Source organism: Engystomops pustulosus, chromosome 2, assembly GCF_040894005.1.
Source record: "Engystomops pustulosus chromosome 2, aEngPut4.maternal, whole genome shotgun sequence".
In the NCBI taxonomy this organism is placed as follows: Eukaryota; Metazoa; Chordata; class Amphibia; order Anura; family Leptodactylidae; genus Engystomops; species Engystomops pustulosus.
Window position 1 is genome coordinate 102771552 of NC_092412.1, and position 20842 is coordinate 102792393.

The window sequence follows — 20842 nt, forward strand, 5'->3', positions numbered from 1 at the left end:
ATTATTTAGGCCTCTCAGTGTCAATTAGAAGTTGAGCAGGTCCATCTAAGTACGGGTTTTGGCGATTTTACAAAAAATGTGAAAAATGGCACCCAAATTCTGAGCCTCATAACATTCTAGAAAAATATGTGGAATCTTAAAAAACCATGCCAACATAAAGCAGACATTTGGGAAATGTAAGTTATGAATTTATTTGGGTGCTTTGACTATCTGCATCAAAAGTAGAGAATTTAGAACGTTGAAAATAAAGAATTTTTCAAAATTTTTGCCAAATTTTGTTTTTTTTCATAACTAAACGCAAACGATTTTATCCAAATTTTTAAACTAATTTGAAGTACAATGTGTCACGAGAAAACAATCTCAAAATCCCCTGGATATCTCATAGCGTTCCCACGCTATAACCACTTATAGTGACACAGGCCAGATTTGAAAAATGGGGCCGCGTCCTTGAGGCCAAAAGATGCTGAGTCCCCTAGGGGTTAAAATAGACATCCTTCCGCAATTCTTGTTTGTTTTTTCTGCTGCTCCTGTTCCACTACCTTCCTTTTTTAAACAACTTTAGAAGGCTATTAGCAAATTCATATGTGGTCTTCCAAACCACATATTAAACTCTCTACGCTTTACCTTCCTAAATCTTACAGGCCTCCCTGACTTTTGCAGGTATCACTGGGAGGCTGTCCTTTCTAGATTGGTGGATTGGTTTAAGTGTGCCTCTTCTAAGGAAAGGGTTTGTTTGGAAGAAAGCATTTCACAGGCCTCTCTCAGGTCGATTTCTTGGATCACCCCTCAGCTTCACTGTACAGATGGCTTTCCATACATTACACGCCAGTTTATGTCTCTTTGGGATTAACAGCTGTCTCGGAACATATTCTCAACTAGAACAGATCCTCTCACATCTCTATTTGATAATCCGGCTTTTCCCCTGGCTTCGGGAGTCACTCTTGATTTGGCAAAAGCACTCCCACAACAGTTTGGCCAACGTCCCAGATGACACTGACAGGTTTCCTTGATTTGCATACCTCCAGCTACATCGGATCTTTTAGCTCTGCCGTTTGTGTAGATCTGGGAAGCGGACTTCGGCAAATATTTTTAGAAGTTGAATGGCAGAAGTCATTCCTACTATCAAATAATTGCTTTGATGTGCTTGAGATGGCCGTTTACTCTGCTGAATATATTGTCTTATATTGCACTTACTGTACGTGTTGTTACACATACTATTGCACATTGAACACTTTGATGCCGAAAAAAACCCTTAAAATTAAAAAAGTCTTTACTAAGGGTACATATTTCTCACATGACTGCATAGGTGGTTTTGTATCATAAATAGTCAATAAGAGGCTTTGTAAAAGCTTTATTATATATAATCTATGCAACCTTACCATCCCTTGTTTTCCTAATTACAAACATAAATTAATTGACAAATATGATATTTTAGTTTTAATACTGTTGAGGAGGGTGGAAATAAAAGCATTGTATGGCTTTTACTTTTCTTTACCATTACTCCTTTAAATAGCTTAAAATAAATGTGAAAGGAGAGTTTTTTGTATAATGCAGTTAAAGGGTTTTTATTGTTCTAATTCAGGTACCAAGATATTTTTAACTGGAGTTACACTTACAAAATATACCTGTTCCCACATACAAGTTCAACTTAAGAAAACCTACAGAACCTATCTTGTACATCACGTGGTGACTGTCTGTACTTTGGAACATATGAAGTACAAAAGAAGCGAAAAAAACATATTGGGCATTCATCAGAATATGCTCAAACAGCACATTTGTGAAATTTCAAATGTTTGTGGTAGGGAAATGGAGCGAGTAAGAGAGAAAGAGGATAGGGGGGCATTTTTTTTTACTTGGGCAGGACTATGCTCTAAGCAGCATAGAAACAAGGGTGCAGGCTTTCCCACATTTGCATAGTGAATTAAGAAACATCTTTTAGCATTCTGGTGGGATAAAAAATGTAATAACATTTGTCTGCACCTTTGCTGCCTGATACACACAATAAAGTTTTTAGTTGATGGACATTGAGAAGATGACAGAATCCCTTGGATACTATGACAATTCCATCATGCCTACCAAAATACAGATTGTCCTACCTTTCTCTAAATGTAAACTCCCCCAAAAAAGTCATTCATATTATCTTAATCTGGGTTAGGTGCCTAGTCTTGGCATTCAAACGATCCCAAGTTACCAGAATTGACTGCAGGATCAGACTACATGTGATTGTAGTCTGTTACCATCCATGATGACACATAAAACTTCCAATTTAATCAAGTATTGTATAGTACATAATAATAATGTGGCTACTGTGAAGGAATTCACCTGGAAACTGGAGTTACATAATTGCCAGGAAAAACTCCTGATGCCCCAGTGCGGAGGGATGTGCCTTTAAACCAACCATCTTGACATTTTTCGGTGACTCTGTACATCTCCCCTTTCCGCAGTTCCAGTTCATCATTCTTTTGTGGCTTGTAGGCGTATAGGGCTAAATACCTGCAGAAGTAAAATACCATTGTAATCCAATATCATAGGACATTCTAAAGGTAACAATTTAGGTAAGTTACATTCATTCTCTTCACACTGCACAAATGTAGTACAATTGCTACATGGTCTTAGAAAATTGACGGAAAAAAAACGAGAGGAAAATATATATTTTTAAATTTTTATCCCCATTGATTCTATTTCTTTATTTTCTTGAAGTAAATGCCAGTTATTAGCAGGCAAAAGTTAGCATTTACTCCATTAAGTTTCTGTTGGCTTTGCCACGCTATTAAACTGATTTATCTATTATTTGACCAAACACAACTTTTATAACCCTGGTAAAATCCATAAAGAATTTGATGTGACATACTATTATTCAGATTTTAGCTGCAGTTGACTGTGCTCCCTGCTGGTGGAAGAGAAGGGGGAGTGGTAGGAGAGGAAGGTTGGGTTACTGCTATTTTTGTGCATTCAAGTTGAAAATGACCTTATTAGAAAAATTAATTGTACACTTCCATATAATAGTATATATCCTTTTTTGCATAAAACACCAAAGACACCAGAGGGGCACTGTCCCTTTAAACCACTTGGTCAGACCTTCACAGCTTGGATTAGAGGCAGACACACCAACTAAAAGGGAAGACAAGATAACACTTGATAACAAAATAACACATTCTCCAATTCACTGTTACTCTACAAGCTATGGACAGATAAGGTCTTTAATAGCAGAGCTGACTGTGTGTTTTATTGATAAGGTGAGAGAGCAGAAATTAGAGTGTCATTCTGTTTTATATCCATCTCATGGATCTCATCATCTCTGATCTGTCTCATCTTTCTTAATCTGAGCACATTGTCAGCATACAGCATCTTATAGCACAGAGGGATCATGAAGTGTCTGCTTAGAGAGTCCTCACCCACACTCTGGATTCTTTCACTGACCTGTCTAGGGAGTGATAAAACTGACTAAAATTGAAAAGTAAAAGGGTTAAAAATGATCTTTATTGTGTAAACAGCAGTAGGGGATTTAAATTTGCTAACTTTCTTTCATTGTAAAATCCCTTTGGCATTGTGGTGCTCAGAAGTATGGCAATAGAAACAGAAGTCATCTCATGAGCATGAAAAAAACTGCAGCACTCACCGATTAAAAGTCCATAATCTGTATTTCAAAGTCATTCACAAAAAACAGCAGCCGATCAGGTGAAGTAGGAGCAATGCACAACAGCCTGTTTCGTGCTCTACTAGATCTTAAATTTCGGAATTGCCAACTGTAGTCACAGGGACATCAAGCTTCCTGGAGATGGTCTTATAACCTTTAATGTGATATGATTGTTTTCTAAGCTGCTGAGACAACTCTTTCCTACACTTCCTCTGGTCCAAGTTGAGTGTGATACTCACCATGTCACCAAACAGCACAGTGAGTAGCTGTAGCCTTATATGCATGGCTGCTTACAAGATTGTGGACAACTCTGATGCTAAATAGTGGACACAATTGATTAAAAATTTCCCTTTGCTCACAATTTTTTAGGGGTAACATAATTTCTGTCCAGGCTTATATCATGAGTTTTATTTTATTTTAAAATTCTGTGGAAAACCAACATCTGCCTTTTATTTGTTCATTTTCATAGAAATTTATAATATTTTTATTTTTGTCAGATTCAAATTATTTCTTTGACAATTTCAAATTTTCTTTAATCAAAGAAGGGTGTGAGGGATCAACTCAAATGGCAACTTCAGTAACAGTCCAGGTAACTGTGTTATTTCTTTCCAAAATAGTTTAACAAAACAGAATACCTCTGGCTCTGCACCCAGTATAGCAGACTACCAGACTGCAAAAACCACCCAGACTCCACCCAGCTTACCTGAGCTTCCTGGTTTTATTTGTTGGCAAAACCTGGACTGCTATGTGCGGGTAGTCATCCACCCTTCTCTTTGACTACTCCAATAAAAGCCTGCCTGGATCAACTGCTAGAAGCAGCTATACTACCTAAGGTTTCTGACCAAATATTAACCGGCCCATTCACTGAGGCCACACAAAGGGAAATGATACTCCATCATGTCCACTGGATTCATAAAATCATTTCTTAATGTATTGGTTCCATTTTAAAACCCACATATAACATCACATGTATGGATACAGCAAACCAACATGTTTTGTCCGAAAGTTGTGTATGTACTATTTCCCTGACCTGTATTTTTCAACACTGCATTGAAATAATCTACTTGTATCAGAGAATCCAGTCATGGCAAAAAAAACGGGCTTAGGCTGCATTGAGACAATCGTTGTGGGGACGTATTTCCGGCTGCAAGTTTGTGTGCTCATCTTACCCTACTGTCTCCACAAAAAAGTTAGAGCCTGTTCTATCTTTGGCCATAAGAACGGCCATGTGGCGCTGTTCCCTATGGAGAGGGAAGGAATGAGCAGCGCTTGATATCAGGAGCAAAGGCTTCGTCACCAGCCTGGCAGGTCTACAGCAGGTGGTGTGAGCAAGAAAAAGGGAGAGGCTGAGAGTGGGTTTCTCCCTGTGGCAACCCTGGTGTATAGATAGGATCCCTGTCGCCCATGATGGTGTACAGCCAGATGCAGGGATCACTCAAAGGCATGTTGATGAAGTATAAGTTACAGTTCTTTATTGCAACCGGCAATGGCCTTAACATCCACAAAACTTCAGCTGGAGGGAGGTAGCTGGTTGAAGTTCTGGTCCTCAGGGAGGAGTGCATGCAACCTGGTATATAGCTTCAGGCTGCTCTGGTAGGGATAGCACAGAGTCCTGATGTGAACCTCTGTTCTGGGCCTAGTCTGTTCTGGGCCAAGGTGTCAGACGACTTGCTTGAAACACCTCTGCTTCCTGGGCTAAGAGATACTTCTCTGACCTCTGGAACTTTCCACTGGTGAAAGAACTCTTGAGAAAGACCTCTGACTAAGACAGACCATGTGCTCCCAACCCACAAGCGATTTTATAACCTCCCCTTGTGAGGTAGCAAGCAGTTTGTCCAACCTGCTTATTCCTTCCTTACAGAATGTAAAGAGCATATAATTGGACAATACAATTAACACGTAGCCTCCCAGGCAGAGACTTAGAGCTACATTCGAATGTTAAAGAAACCTCCTAGTGAGGTGATCTAGCTCACCTGGCAGCCCCTGACATAGGGAGGGACCAGTTTTGCAAGACCTATTAACCCTTTGGATTTGAAAATCATCTTTTGAAATTAAGCTAAATGAATAAGCCAGAGGGCCCCCTGCCCCCCCCCCCGTCACTATGTGATGAAACTTCCTCTGCTGTAGTGAGATTACATGAGGCAGAGGGAGGATGGATGTGCTGAGGGAGTGGGGGAAAGGGGCATACAGTGTAATAGCCTGTGAAGCTGCAGCCCGGAGGGGCTCTGGTATGGCCCCCATTGAGGCCTTCAGGCTCCTTAGCATAATTGTAAAACTTGAATTTAGATGCATGGGAGCCATGAATAACAAATATAAGATAACCACAGTCACGGTGATGGATTCTATGTGTTGTCCCTAGTTTATCATGCTTAATTTTGATGGTAGATTTTCTTTAACCCCTTAGTGCTCTGCGCCGTAGCTGTACTGCGCAGCTTCCCACTATTGGCGCTCAGCGCAGTACAGCTACTGCGCAGAGACGATGCCGGTTCAGCGCTGCAACGGGTGTTAGCCGTTGACATCCCCGGCTAACACCCGTGGTCGCGGGCGTTTAACCCGTTAAATGCCGCGGTCAACGCGACCGCGGCATTTAACATGCCTTCCGGGGGTCTTTACCCCACGATCGGCCTCCCGTGCCGTTTTCGGGGGGGGGGGGGGGGCGATCGCTGCTATGGCACCTCTGGGGTCCGATCGGGACCCCAGAGAAGCCTGAAGGCAGTGCCTTTAAGATGGCGTCTGTGACGTCATCTTAAAGGCAAAGTGTCAGCCTATGCATCTGCATAGGCTGGCACTGCTAATACCCTGCAATACATCAGTATTGCAGAGTATTATCATGAACAAGCAATCAAATGATTGCTTGTTCATATCCCATGGTGGATCAAGTAAAAAATGTAAAAAAAAAAGTTTTTCAATAAAAAATAACTTGCCCATAAAAAATGCCCATAAGCCCCAAAACATATAAAGAGACATATAACGCTCAAATAAGTCTAAATCATAACACAAACCCCACATATATAGTATCACCGCGTCCATAACAATCCATAGAATAAAACTAAATAACTATTGAACCCATATGATGAACGCCGTAAAAAAAAAAAACCTTAAAAACCCGCCCAAAATTATGATTTTAACCTATTATATCCCACTAAAAATGCAATAAAAAGATCAACAAAACATATGTACTCCAGAATGATACTGTTGCAAAGAACAACATGTCCCACAAAAAAACAAGCCATCAACCAGCTCTGTAGCCAAAAAGTAACAATGTTATGCCACTTGGAAGACGGCGATGCAAAAATGATAGATTTTTCCCCACATTAGGGTTTTATTTGGCAAATTTAGTAAAACATAAGAAAAACTATTCATATCTGGTATCCCCGTAATCGTATCGACCCATAGAATAAAGATAACATGATTATTAGGCTATACGGTGAACACGAAAAAAAAAAAAGTAAAAAATCCAGTACAGAATTTATGCTTTTCAACTCATGACCTCAAAAAAAGTTCCTAAATTTTCAACAATAGGTGATACCAACCCCAAAATGGTAACACTGGAAAAAGCATCTCATTGCGCAAAAAAAATGCCGTTACATGACCCAAATAACGGAAAAGCAAAAATTTTATAGCCTTCAAAAGGGTGCAACGAAAAAACTAAAATCTTGACAGCTGCAGGTCCCTCCTTCCCTTCTGCGCATCGATGTGCCCCCATAACACAAGTAATGTCCACATGTGGGGGGTCGCTGCACTCAGGAGAAATTGTAAAACAAATTTTATGGTGGGTTTTCTCTTTTTATCTTTTGGAAATGTGTAAATTTTAGGGCTAAATGAACGTATAACCGACAAAATTTGACCATTCTAAATTTCACCGCCATTTTGATTCAATTACTATGAAGATCTCAAGGGGTTAACAATCTTTGTAAATGCTGTTTCTGATAGTTTGTGGGGTGCAGATTTGAAAATGGGTTGGTTATATAGGGGGTTTTTGATGCTAAATATGTAATATTTAATTTCAAACAGTATTTATCCCCAAAATAGTCAATTCTGAAAATACGGAAAATCGCTATTCGATTTGTAGGCCACGTGACGTCAAAATAAATTATCCAAACATTTCAAAAATTATGAAAATGTAAAGTAGACAAATGGGAAATGTTATTCGGAAAGTTATTTAGGTGGTATATCGATCTGCCTGAAAACGCGGTGATTTTGAATTTCGAAAATGGCAAATTTTTCTAAAAATTCATAATTTTTTCCCTTTTTTTGTAAATAAACGCAAAACTTATCAGCCAAAATTTACCACTAAAATGAAGTACAACATGTGGGGAAAAAACAATCTCAGAATCGCTTTGATAAGTAAAAGTGTTCAAAAGTTATAACCATATAAAGAGACGCAGGTCAGAATCCAAAAAATGGGACTGAGCCTTAAGCTGTAAAATGGCTGCGTCCTTAAGGGGTTAAAGGGGACCTGTCATAAGGGACCTCATTTTCACTAAAGACAGGTTGCAGAAGCCCATTACAGCTGAATTGCAATTATGTCTGCATTTTCTGTGCATTTGCATTACAATATAATTGTCTGTTTTAACTTATCCTGCACCCTGACAGAATCCTGTTCTTTGTCCCAAGTTTGTTTTGGTTTGGATGCATTTAAAAAAAAAGCATATGACTCAATCAGACCTCAGCTCTCAGCTCCTACCTATGTGCTCAAGTGCAACTCTTCCCTCCCCTACTGATGTCAGCTCACCACTCTGTAAGCTATGTCCTTATGTAAGTGAAGGAGCAGGAGGGAGGATTTGTACAGGAGCAGAAAGGTGGGGGCTGAGGAGTGATTGAGCAGCACAGTCACATCCTTTTTTTAATTGCATGCAAACTAAAACAAACCTGGGATTCAGAACAGCATTCTGTCAGGGTGCAAGGTAAGTGTAAAATGTGCAGAAAAGGCAGAAAGACATCTTTGCAATCCAGCTATATTGGGCTTCTGCAACCTATCTTTAGTGACAACGAGGTCACTGTTGACAGGTTCCCTTGAAGATTGCAGTACGTAAATGAGAAGATGCCTTTTTTTTTAGACCTATTGCATGATGACCAAGATAAATTAGCCACTGCTGAGAACAAAAGTTTTCCAATGCTGCATCTAGGCAATAGACTTTTGATTTCTTAATCAATTCTGTTTGAGTCTAGCCAATTCAACATTCAACATTCAAGTCCTAGGTAGCAACACAAATCTATGTGTACTGAAATTTACAGGATAGTGATAATAGTAATTTGCTGAGCCTATACATATTACATATGTGTAGCAATACTGTTTATTGCTCATATACACAGGACTAGCTTTGGATCACGGTGCTGCCCAGGATTGGAAAGAACTGCTCTTAGCTTTAACAAAATAGAATGAGTTCTGGCTTCGGAACCCAGCAGGCGCGGACGAGTAGCTACGAGCAGAAGATATAGTAGGAGGATCAGTGCCGATAAGTTTGTAAATCTTTTATTACCCTAATATGCAAATTTGTGAAATGGGCTACTGGGGTGTGGAGTAGCCGTAGCTACACAGCAAGGCTACTCCACGCCCCAGTAGCCCATTTCACAAATTTGCATATTAGGGTAATAAAAGATTTACAAACTTGTCGGGTACTGAAGTCCAACTTATCGGGCCCTAAAATGGGGTCCAATGGCATTTATTAGTGGAACCTGACACCGATCTACCTAAATAGGTAGATCCAAGATAGTAGGTTTCGTTTAACCCCTTAACGCTCTGCACCATAACTCTACGGCGCAGAGGTACAAGGAATGTATGAAGAGGGCTCACGGGCTGAGTCCTCTTCATACAAGGGTGGGGGTTGTTGCATATTGCGGCTATTAACCCTTTCATTGCCGCCGTCAAAGTCGTCTGCGGCATTTAAAAGACAGCGGCGGCCATCTTTATTACGATCTTCGCTCCCCCAAAAGTCATCGGGGGGCGGCAATTGGTTGCCATGGTAGCCCCGGGTCTTCATTTGACCCGAGGCTACCTGGCTTCTGCAGATTCGTTACAATGAGCCTGTGGTTGTTGTAATGAATGAGCTGCAAAAATGCCATATACTGCAATACAGAAGTATTGCAGTATATGGTAGGAGCGATCTGACCATCTAGGGTTCATGTATCCTAGATCAGTGATGGCAAACCTTTTAGAGACTGAGTGCCCAAACTACAACCAAAATCGACTTATTTACCATGAAGTGCCAACATGTAATTTTAAGCAATAACTTATTGCTACGTGTTCTTCCTCCCAAGGCTACCAATACAGTTGAAAGAAAGAGGGCAGATAGATTCTCTCCAGGGTCTCTCAGTACAGGTAGAATGTTGGGTCCAGCAGGATGACCTACAAAGATATTTCAGTTCCAAACAGCCAATGAAGTGTCACTTTAAAATAGCGCTGAATGCAGCATCTGTTAAGTTGCCTGGGACTGCAGGAAGATTTGGTGGTCCTGTTTGGTGAACTCTGTCCTGTGGTGATGGCCTGAGTGCCCACAGAAAGGGCTCTGAGTGCCACCTCTGGTACCCATGCCATAGGTTCGCCACCACTGCCCTAGATGGTCTAAGAAATAGTGAAAGAAAAAAATAAAAAAAAAGTTTAAAAAATTTAAAAAAATTAATAAAATATTAAAAATTCAAATCACCCCCTAGAACTGATATAAAACATAATAAACAGTAAAAATCACAAACATATTAGGTATCGCCGCGTCCCAAAATGCTCGATCTATCAAAATTTAAAACGGTTATGGCAGGCGGTGACCTCCAAAACGGGAAATGGCGCCCAAATGTCCAAAATGCGACTTTTACACCTTTTTACATCACATAAAAATGGAATTAAAAATTTAATTCAAAATTTTCAAAATGTCGCACAGACCTCAAAATGGTAGCAATGAAAACGTCGGCTCATTTTCCAAAAAAATTACACCTCACAAAGCTCCGTGCACTAAAGTATGAAAAAGTTATTAGCATCAGAAGATGGCAAAAATTTTTTTTCTTATTTGTACACATTTGTTTCATTTTTGAAAATGTATTAAAACACAATAAAACCTATAAAAACTTGGTATCACCGCAATCGTACCGAACCGAAGAATAAAGCTGAGGTGTTATTTGGAGGACACAGTCAAAGTCGTAAAAACTGAGCCCACAAGAACCTGACGCACATGCTTGTTTTTTTAAATTTTTCCACATTTGGAATTTTTTTCAGCTTCGCAGTACACGGCATGTTAAAATAAATAACATTACGGGAAAGTAAAATTTGTTACGCACAAAATAAGCCCTCACACAGCTCTGTACACTTAAAAATGAAAAAGTTATGGATTTTTGAAGGTGGAGTCCTTAAGGGGTTAAGAACACCCGACTTACAGACGACCCCTAGTTACAAATGGGCCACTCGAAGTTGGTAATTTACTGTACTTTAGCCCTAGGCTACAATAAACAGCTAAAACAGTTATCAAATGTGTCTCCAATTAAGATTTATTGCTAATCCTGGTTCTGATGACAATCCAACATTTTTAAGATCCAATTGTCACAGAGACCAAAAAAAAATGTGGCTGGGGTTACAATTATAAAATAAACAGTTCTGACTTGCACACAAATTCAACTTAAGAACAAACCTACAGAACATATCTTGTACGTAATTGCCAGCACAGGAATTGTAATCTTCATTTTTAGTTTATTTTTTTCTTCTCTCTGTAGTTCTTCTGTAAATTAGCTGTTGCCTAAAGCCTAGTAGATGGAGATCTAGCTGCTGTGACTTGCTCCTCCCATTTGTATAGATCTTCTATGTAATCCAGCACCTCAGCAAGCTCTTGTGCATTGCAAGAAGACAGAAGTCAGCAGAGATTTCAGTGAAGAGCTTTGCTCTGATAAGATATATTACAAAGTTTCTTGAGCCTATTTGTTCTTTTGATTTATGCAAATCAAGATTCCAATTAGACAATTATTAACAAAAGGCTTAACAATTGCAATGTGAGACACAGTTGTTTTACAACGAAACGTGATAGTCTGGAAGAGGGAATATTCGGTTTTAAGCAATGTATGTTTCTTTATGTAATCATTGTGCTTGGAATATTGTGGAGGGTTAAATGAATTGTAGTAGAAAATGGAGCTGATTAAATATCTTTTTTTTCTGTTGCTTAGTCCATCTTAAGTACCCGCATACATTTTTCACATATGAGCAGTCTTATTAGATACCATTCATTTTCTTTACTATCTCATCCTGCCATCTTAATTATGTTACTATCCAACACTATAGTATAATGAAATCCTTCACGTTTGTTCTCTCTTATGTGAATGGATTCTGATAACAAGTCACACAGGTTCCGGTACATAGAAGAAGAATGCTTTCTTATTTCTCACTCTTATAACCCTAATGTCTCAACTGCAGCATTAAAGGTATATACTGCATCAGTGTACTGATGGATAGAAAATAATAAATTCTTTCATTTACAGAGGCTATATCCATATAAAGTGAGATGTTAAATTAACAAATAAATGAAAACTATATTTCATAACTTCCCGGCAGTTTATTGTTATAAGTCTTGAAGGACCCAAGGCCAGCCAAAACATACACAGAACTATGTTAAGAGAGGTAAAACTGAAAACAGTGGGTGGATTTACTTATGACAACGCCAGAATTCAGGACAAAATTTGCCATGTATATACCTTGTTCCACATTCATGAATATTTTCAAACATAGTTATCAGGGCTTGTACTGGTTGTGGCACTATATTTATTGGGTGGTCTGGGGTCTGTATTATTATTTATTGTCTTCTCTGGGGTCTCCAGTACTATTATTGTCTCTCAATTACTATTATTATTGTGTTCTCTGGAGGAGGATCTATTATTATTACTGTCTATTGTAGCATCTCTCCACTACTATTACTGTCCGCTGTGGAGTCTCTCCATTATTATAGTTCTCTGCTCTGGGGTGTCCATTTCATTAACATCTGCTCTAGGGGACCTCTATAGTTATTAATTGTCTACTTGGAGGTCTATATTATTAACACCTTCTTGACTGCCCTATATGTTCCATTTGCACATACTCTGATAACAAATAGCACATAAGGACATCATGACAGTGGCCCACTTCAAATAAATATTAAGTCAGAACTGTGGCATGTAGAAAACCTCCCCTTTAATAAGTTATTTGCTTTTGTTTGTAGGTGCAACAGAACTGGAGATATCTACTGTTAAAAGTGCAAAAAAAATGTGATTTTTAAATGGAACTTGTCATTCTTGTTTTCAACTTTAACAATGGCAATCGCCTGTTCTGTGACACCTATAAAACGCAAACCATATATCATAATAAAGGAGAGATGCTCATTTTTCTTATGACGACTGCCATGGTTCAGAAGGTATAGCTGTTTGACGTGGACAGCTGAAAGCTGAATGGAGAAGGAGCGGCAGGGAAAAAGAGCTTATAGTTTGCAGAAATACAAGCACTCTTTGCGTTTTCTGGTAAAGGTTTAATACATTTTACTACTTATTAAAAACTTTAAAAGGAAAAATTACAAAAAAGCATGTTTTTTTCACTTTTTTAGTAATTTGTCTGCTAATTCTAGAAACTAGTTATTAATATAACTATCCTATCAGGTAAAAAACTCATCTGTCATGAAAAAAAACCCTAAATCTTGTTATAATATGCAAGATTAGGGTCAGCAACCAGTGACCCTCACTCACAAAGGGGTTCATTGTCTCAATTAATTGTTAATTGTCTCATTTGGGCACTGTATTTGTTATCTGGTCTGTGTCATTATATATTAGCTGGTCTGGAGTTTGTATTAACTGCTTAACACCTTCACGCACCAGGATGAACTACATTGTCCTTGTGCTACGAGGGGTGTATGGAGAAAGCTAACGAGCTGAGCACTCTCCATACACAGCGGGTGTCGGCTGTATAATACAGCTGACGCCTGCCTTTTACCGCCCCATCGTGGCAGTTAACCTGTTAAATGCCGCAGTAGAACCTAATGACCATTACATGGGCGCCTCCATCTTGATCATCGCAGGGCAGCGATTGGTTGCCATGGCAGCCTACAGTGTCATTGAGACTCGTAGGCTTGCCATGTGTAATGATCTCTAATATTATCTCTCATAATATTTCTACATACTGCAATACAGACCCTGTAGGGTTAAAGTACCCTGAAGGGTCTGAAATAATGGTAAATTTTTTTAATAAAAAATATGAAAAATTGTAAAAAAAAAAAAAAGTAAAAGTTTAAATCACCCCTTTTGCTTAAATCACATATAAAAGTAAATAAACAGTAAGAATCATAAACATGTTCGATATAATCACAGGCCAAAATGTCCGATCTATCAAAATATAATAACGATTATTCCCGGTGTTTAACCCTGTAATGGAAAATAGTGTCCAAAGTCGCTATTGCAATTTTGAAAAATATTGTGATCAAAAGGCCGTACAGTCTTCAAAATGGCAGCATTAAAAATGTCGCAAAAAATTAGACCACCCACAGCTCCTTACACTGAAGTTATTAGTGCCAGAACATGGCAAAATAAAAAAAAAATTTTGGGTACAGGAAGTTTACATTTTTGTAAATATATGAAAACATTATAAAACCTATATAAATTTGGTATCACTGTGATTGCACCAACCCAATTTCCCTGCATTTGGAATTTTTTTCCTGCTTCCCAGTACACGGCATAAAATATTAAATGCCGTCACTATGAAGTGTTTTCTGTTATACAGAAAACAAGCCTTCATACAGCTCTTTACAATGAAAAATGAAAACACAAAAACGAAAAAGAGCCTGGTCGTTGAGGGGTTAAAGAGGACCTATAAAAAAGGCACTAGGATCTGCTTACTAAAGTAAGCAACTCCTAACTCTAGCTCACTTTTAGCATTATTAAACTGCTAGCTATATCTGAACCCACCGATAAAGCTAGCAGACATTGCAGCGCTCAAAGGGGTCAATCTTATTCATGAGGGGGTCGCATGAAGCTTGGCAGTTACCGCTAGCCTATGGAGTGGGAGGGGCGGTCAGGGGAAAAGGCAGCGCTTCGGACAGCCCCCTCATGAAAATATTTATTGGTGATTTAACATCTATATAGCAAATAAAAATAAATATAGTTAGGAATAAAATATGTAAAATTAAGGTCTGTAAAATGAATACATTAAAATTTATAAAAAAATTTTTTCAAAATATTTTATCCATTTTAACTTATTTCTAACTATAGTTATTTTTATTTATATTCGCTATATAATTGTTAAATCACCACTAAATGTAATTATTTAGTGTGGAGTCGAGAGCCTATTTTTTTCCTTTATTTCCTTATCACTCTGCTGGGCCCCTGTTTTTTAGGGCTTCGGGTTTGCTTGGCTAGTGTACTGCCCAGTTTGGGATATTTGGCTTACTTTCAAGAGGTCATCAGGTGAGCACCCCCAATAATGGGTATTGCTTTCTTTACCACATTTTCAGGAAGTATTAGCCGAGGCATCGTCCTCTGTTTGTTGTTTTTTATGAACAAAGGAGAGAGACAGTCACTCCCCAGGCACCCAGCAGTGCGATCGCGGGGCCCAGTCCAAGACTGGGTCTCATAGGCAAAATAATTATCATTATTATTATTTATTTATAGAGCACCATTAATTCCATGGTGCTGTATAATCAGTAAGGAGGTCACATACATTACATTAAAGGGGTATTCCAGGAATCAGCATAATTCATATACAAGTGGGAACTCAAAATATAAGCTCATGTGTAATTAGTTGTAATTAAAAATTTTGCTCCCCTTAGCAGAAAAATGCTGATGACATACACTGTAATGAAGAATTAAAATGCTACTGGCCCTTTAATCAGTCCATTAATTTCCTCTGCGCGGTCCTGGGCAGGGTCATGTGATCACCACTACGTTTGGCTGTTGTCGGTTGGTTGCAGTGCATCCAGTATATCAGTGTTGTGGTGATGGCAGTTACACATCATTACTATGGTAACAGAGCAAGAAAACCTGTTAGATCATCACTGGGATCAGAGCATAAGTGGTAGGAGGAGTTACTGAGAACTAAAGGATCATGGAACTTGTTTCCAGTGGCAGCCATCTTGGTGATAACTCCACCTACTTTAGAGGACATTTTGTAAATCATAAAATCAAATAATTTAAGCTCCGTTTTGTGACTAATGACATTGAGTATTGTTGTATTCATTTATTTATATCATCATGGGTTTTTGTGTTAGACGTTCATATTACCGGAATACCCCTTTAAGACAAAAACAGGTGCAAGTACAAAGTACAAAACTACAGCGATCAGGAGACAAGTAGGAGAAGGAGCCTGTGTATGAGGGCTCCCAAACTATATGGGGTGGGGGAAGATAGAAACATGATGTGAGGGAGAAGTGCAGTTATTGTGCATTATAAGCGATCCTGAACAGGTGGGTTTTCAGGTTATGTTTGAGGGTTTGGAAAGTGGGGGACAGTCTGACACATTTGGAAGGAAAGAAGCACGGGAGAAGTCCTGGAGACGGTTGTGAGAAGAGTGAATGGCAGAAGAGTGAAGCTGAAGGTCCTGTGAACCACTGACAGATACAATGCATTGCAGTACAGACGTACTCCAATGTATTGTATAAGGGATCAATGTATCCCCAGTGTAAGTCCCTTAGTGGGAAAATTTAAATAAAATAATAAAAACACCAACCATTTGAACTGAGTAAATGTTTTAATTAAAAGACAAGCGGCAAAACAGTGTTCTTCCCATCAGCTTATGATGGCCGTGTTTAAGTCTCCTCTCTCCTCTACACTCATCCTACTCCTTCCCTACTTCCTGTCATGTGCATGAGAAGGCAAGGGCGGGGGATGGTGTGGAGTAGAGGAAGAATACATAGGGGGACTGAGACACACCGACTGTGTGTGATGTACTAATATGTCACACGTCCGTAAGGGGTTTAAATCAGCATAGCATAGGTGACTGGAACCTGACAACAGCTAAAAATACAGGTTTGTTTTACCCTCTTGTAGCATGGTAGTTTCCAGTGGATCTGGGAGACGCTGTGGATGTTGTATATTTGGACTTTTCAAAGGCATTTGACACGGTGCCACATAAAAGGTACATATAAAATGCCACATATAAAATGAGACTGCTGGGAATAGGAGAAAATCTGTGTATTTGGGTAAGTAATTGGCTTAGTGATAGAAAACAGAGGGTGGTCATTAATGGCACATTCTCAGATTGGATTGATGTTACCAGTGGAGTGCCACAGGGTTCAGTATTGGGGCCACTTCTTTTTAATATTTTTATTAATGACCTTGTAGTGGGTTTACACAGTCAAGTTTCAATATTTGCAGATGATACTAAGCTGTGTAAAGTAATAAATACTGAGGTCGATAGTTTAGCATTACAGAGGGATTTGTGGAAGCTTGAGGAGTGGGCAGAGAAATGGTTGATGAGGTTTAATGTAGATAAATGTAAAAAGTTATGCACTTGGGCCATGGAAACATAAAGTATAATTATGTTCTAAACGGTCAATTACTTAGTAAAACTGGAGCTGAAAAGGACTTGGGGGTATTGGTGGATGGTAAACTTAATTTTAGTGACCAGAGCCAGGCGGTTGCTGCTAAAGCAAATAAAATTATGGGATGTATCAAGAGAGGAATAGATTCTCATGATAAAGACATAGTTTTGCCCTTATACAAATCCCTGGTCAGACCACACATGGAATATTGTGTACAGTTTTCATATAAAAAGGATATAGTAGAGCTGGAACGGGTGCAGAGGAGAGCAACCAGGGTTATTAGGGGAATGGGGGAACTAGAATACACTGACAGATTACAAAATTTGGGATTATTCAGTTTAGAAAAAAGACGACTGAGGGGAGACCTCCTTACAATGTACAAATACCTGAACGGACAGTACAAGGATCTCTCCAAAGATCTTTTTATACCTAGACCTGTGACCAGGACAAGGGGGCATCCTCTACGCCTAGAGGAGAGGAGATTCTACCATCAACATAGACAAAGGTTCTTTACTGTAAGAGCAGTGAGACTGTGGAACTCTCTGCCGCAGGAGGTTGTTATGGCGGACTATATGTACATGTTCAGGAGAGGCCTGGATGCCTTTCTGGAGAGAAAAAATATCACAGGTTATGGGGATAAAACATTTATTTAATTCTTAAAGGTTGGACTTGATGGACTTGCATCTTTTTCCAGCCTTATATACTATCATATACTATGATATGATGGTGTAAAAGGGATGATAAATAGATAATTGCTGGTGTACAGGCGGTCCCCGACTTAAGGACACCCGACTTACAGACAACCCATAGTTACAGACAGACCCCTCTGACGAAGATTTCTGAATGCTTTATTATAGTCCCAGATTGCAATAATCAGCTGTAAGGTGTCTGTAATGAAGCTTTATTGATAATCCTTGGTCCCAGTACAGCAAAAAATGTTTAAACTCCAATTGTCACTGGGGCCAAAAAATTTTTTGTCTGGATCTACAATTATAAAATATACAGTTTTGACTTACATACAAATTCAACTTAAGAATAAACCTCCGGACCCTATCTTGTACGTAACCCGGGGACTGCCTGTATGCTCAAACGTACAGTATGAAATTTTTTTTTTATATTAACAGAATTTTAGCATATAGTCTTAACAACTTACACCGACTATTATATTTGTAAAAATATAGCTGTTCAATTTTTCTCATCAAAATATAGATGGAAAAAAAGCAATCAGTGATTATATACATCTGGACTACACCAGACATATAAAGTTTAACCTGGTGGTTATAGTGGTCTTTAAATTCAGGTCCAGCTCTTTAGAAGAGAAATTCTAGACAAATCGGGTTGCCAGTTGGCATCAATGGAGGTAGGAATGAAAATTAATGACATTGTTGTATAACTATTTTCCAATGTCCTTTGTGTTTTAATTCTTCCCAAGATCTTTAAGAACTTTGAGTGTTTGGAAACATTTGATATTAACAACAAGAGGCTGTAATCATATATAAATTTGGTATTATTGTATAGATCCCATGTAGGCTATAATAGCCTTTATGTGGCTACTATGCAGCGGCCAACAGTATATGCATGGTATACACCTTTTTATTAAAGGTGGTCCTATCCTAGAATATTTCTATATTATAACTATGAGAAATTATAGTTCTCTACAAATTTTTATCCTCTTTTCATTTTTTTTTAGTTGAACTATTGCTACAAATGTAATATAATGTTCCAAGTTTTACAAATTAATTTCTCATTTGGTAACAGATGTGGATCTCTCAAGGGACTTAGAGTGGGGAAGGGGGTTTCCAAGCAAGGGACTACCATATGCTCTTATATAATAAAGAACATTGTCATTATTGTAGTAATCTCCTCTCTGAAGTTTAAGGTACATTCGCTGTATATGTGTTAACTAATAGAGGAAGGGCCCGCACCTACCCTCAGCACAGAGATAGCCAGGTCACGCTGCAGCTACTGTGAATGGAGAAGTAGCCTCACATACACAGTATACTTATCCACCTCTTCAAATTTCAGGGTCTACAAAAATCATGCAGGGTGGGGGCTTTACATCATTTCACTCAACCCTACATTGTGTGTAGTGAACAGCTTTTTATCTATGATTGTAATGGTTAGATATTATTTGCAGTTATTTGTGTACTTAAAAGATGATACCAAGGAATCATAAAAAACTTAACTACAGTATATAAAATAGGTCATTTGCCTCTAACACATTTCTTTTAAATGGAATCTACCAAGAGTTTAAACCATACAAAGCTGCAGACAGTGTTAGTACATTCGTGTAGCAGCAGACTTGTGAAAAATGCACAGTCCAGCTACAATACAGGAATACAACATATGCAAAGGAAAGGTACAGCTACAATGATCTCCAGGGCTACAACCTGAGACTATCTGCAGCTTTGCTTACTCAAAACTGCTGGTAACCCTATCACTGAAGACTCTACGTATGCATTCCATTATACTAGGAATTATATTTTTTATCTGTTATAAATGGCTCATATAATGACCCTATACATTAAATATAATGAACGCTCACTGAAATATAACATGCTATAGCCTACATATGCCACAGAGATGAATGAAGTGTTAAAACTTACATGTTAAGTGGTAATTGTACTTTTGGTGAATTCCCTTGTTCTCCATTGAGTGTGTTAGTTTTGGGACTAGCAGCACCAGCAGCAGCTACAGTACCGAATGTAGAAGTGTCCTACAGAAATAGAACAAATAGGAAAGCATTAACTAAAATGGTCTATAACAACAGGTCGGTAGAGGAGCTGTGATTATATCGGTACATGAATTTCTTCATCATTGTTTATGTTCATCACCTTGCAGAGTAACACACTTTTACATGTTGATTAAGATCAGTCCACTATTCACTTCCAGCCTCTCCTACTGGAACACATCATAGATAAGTAATAACAAAAAATGTGCACATTCATCATAGGCAAGCTGGGACACTTGACCATGGGTGCATAAGAACATTGATTAATATGGAATATTGATTAACAATTTTGCAATACATAACTTGTTCATTGCTTTTGCCCAAAATACATATACAAATAATCTTTTTACAATTTATTTATATAAATTTTTTCTGAACAGGAAGCTCTGTGAAGGATTTATCTTTTGTAGACGGAATGGAGAATTTAATTTTAACTTTTAGAAGGCATAATGAGAAAAAAAGCCTTTTTGCACTTGGAGAGATGCAGATTCAGTGATATCAATCAATTAAAAAAAAAAGAGGATGGCTTGAACACAACCATCGAAATCGAAGTATGCGCCCACACACCAACAATGCAGAAAATCTAATGCATACTTGCTTACATAATGAATAACAAATCTTCATTACATATCAGAATGACATAAATATAAATACATCACAAAACAGTTAAAAAAACATTAAAAAGTATGAAAGTACATATGAAAAGACATAACAAGGAAGAAAGACAAAGAAGAAAGACGAGGAAGAACTGGGTATACTCAACCTAGCCCCACTACTCTATCACTATCACCATGAATAAAATAATTAGAGGAAGTAATTAAACATACATTAAACCATACAAAATCATATCATCCCCCCAAAAACTCCTACTGATATCACAACATAATCATGGAGTATAGTTATGCATATTTGTGGTATTGATTGTCCCATTAAACATCATACCAGGCAGTTGGGTGTGTGAAAGTAAATTGCCAACCAAATCATGGCAAAGTCTCTAATGCTGATGGA

The 20842-nt window shown here is 38.4% G+C and overlaps 1 protein-coding gene across 2 annotated transcripts in view; it reads right to left on the bottom strand.

Annotated features, from left to right (window-relative positions):
- SH3RF3 (SH3 domain containing ring finger 3) overlaps window positions 1-20842 on the bottom strand; it is a 334768-nt gene that overhangs the window by 47652 nt on the left and 266274 nt on the right. For both annotated transcript variants that reach the window (XM_072135807.1, XM_072135805.1), the window contains 2 exons: window positions 19710-19819; window positions 2323-2493 (listed from right to left, as the gene is read on the bottom strand). In XM_072135807.1, coding sequence (XP_071991908.1) covers window positions 2323-2493; window positions 19710-19819 — 281 coding nt within the window. The remainder of the gene's footprint in view (window positions 1-2322; window positions 2494-19709; window positions 19820-20842) is intronic.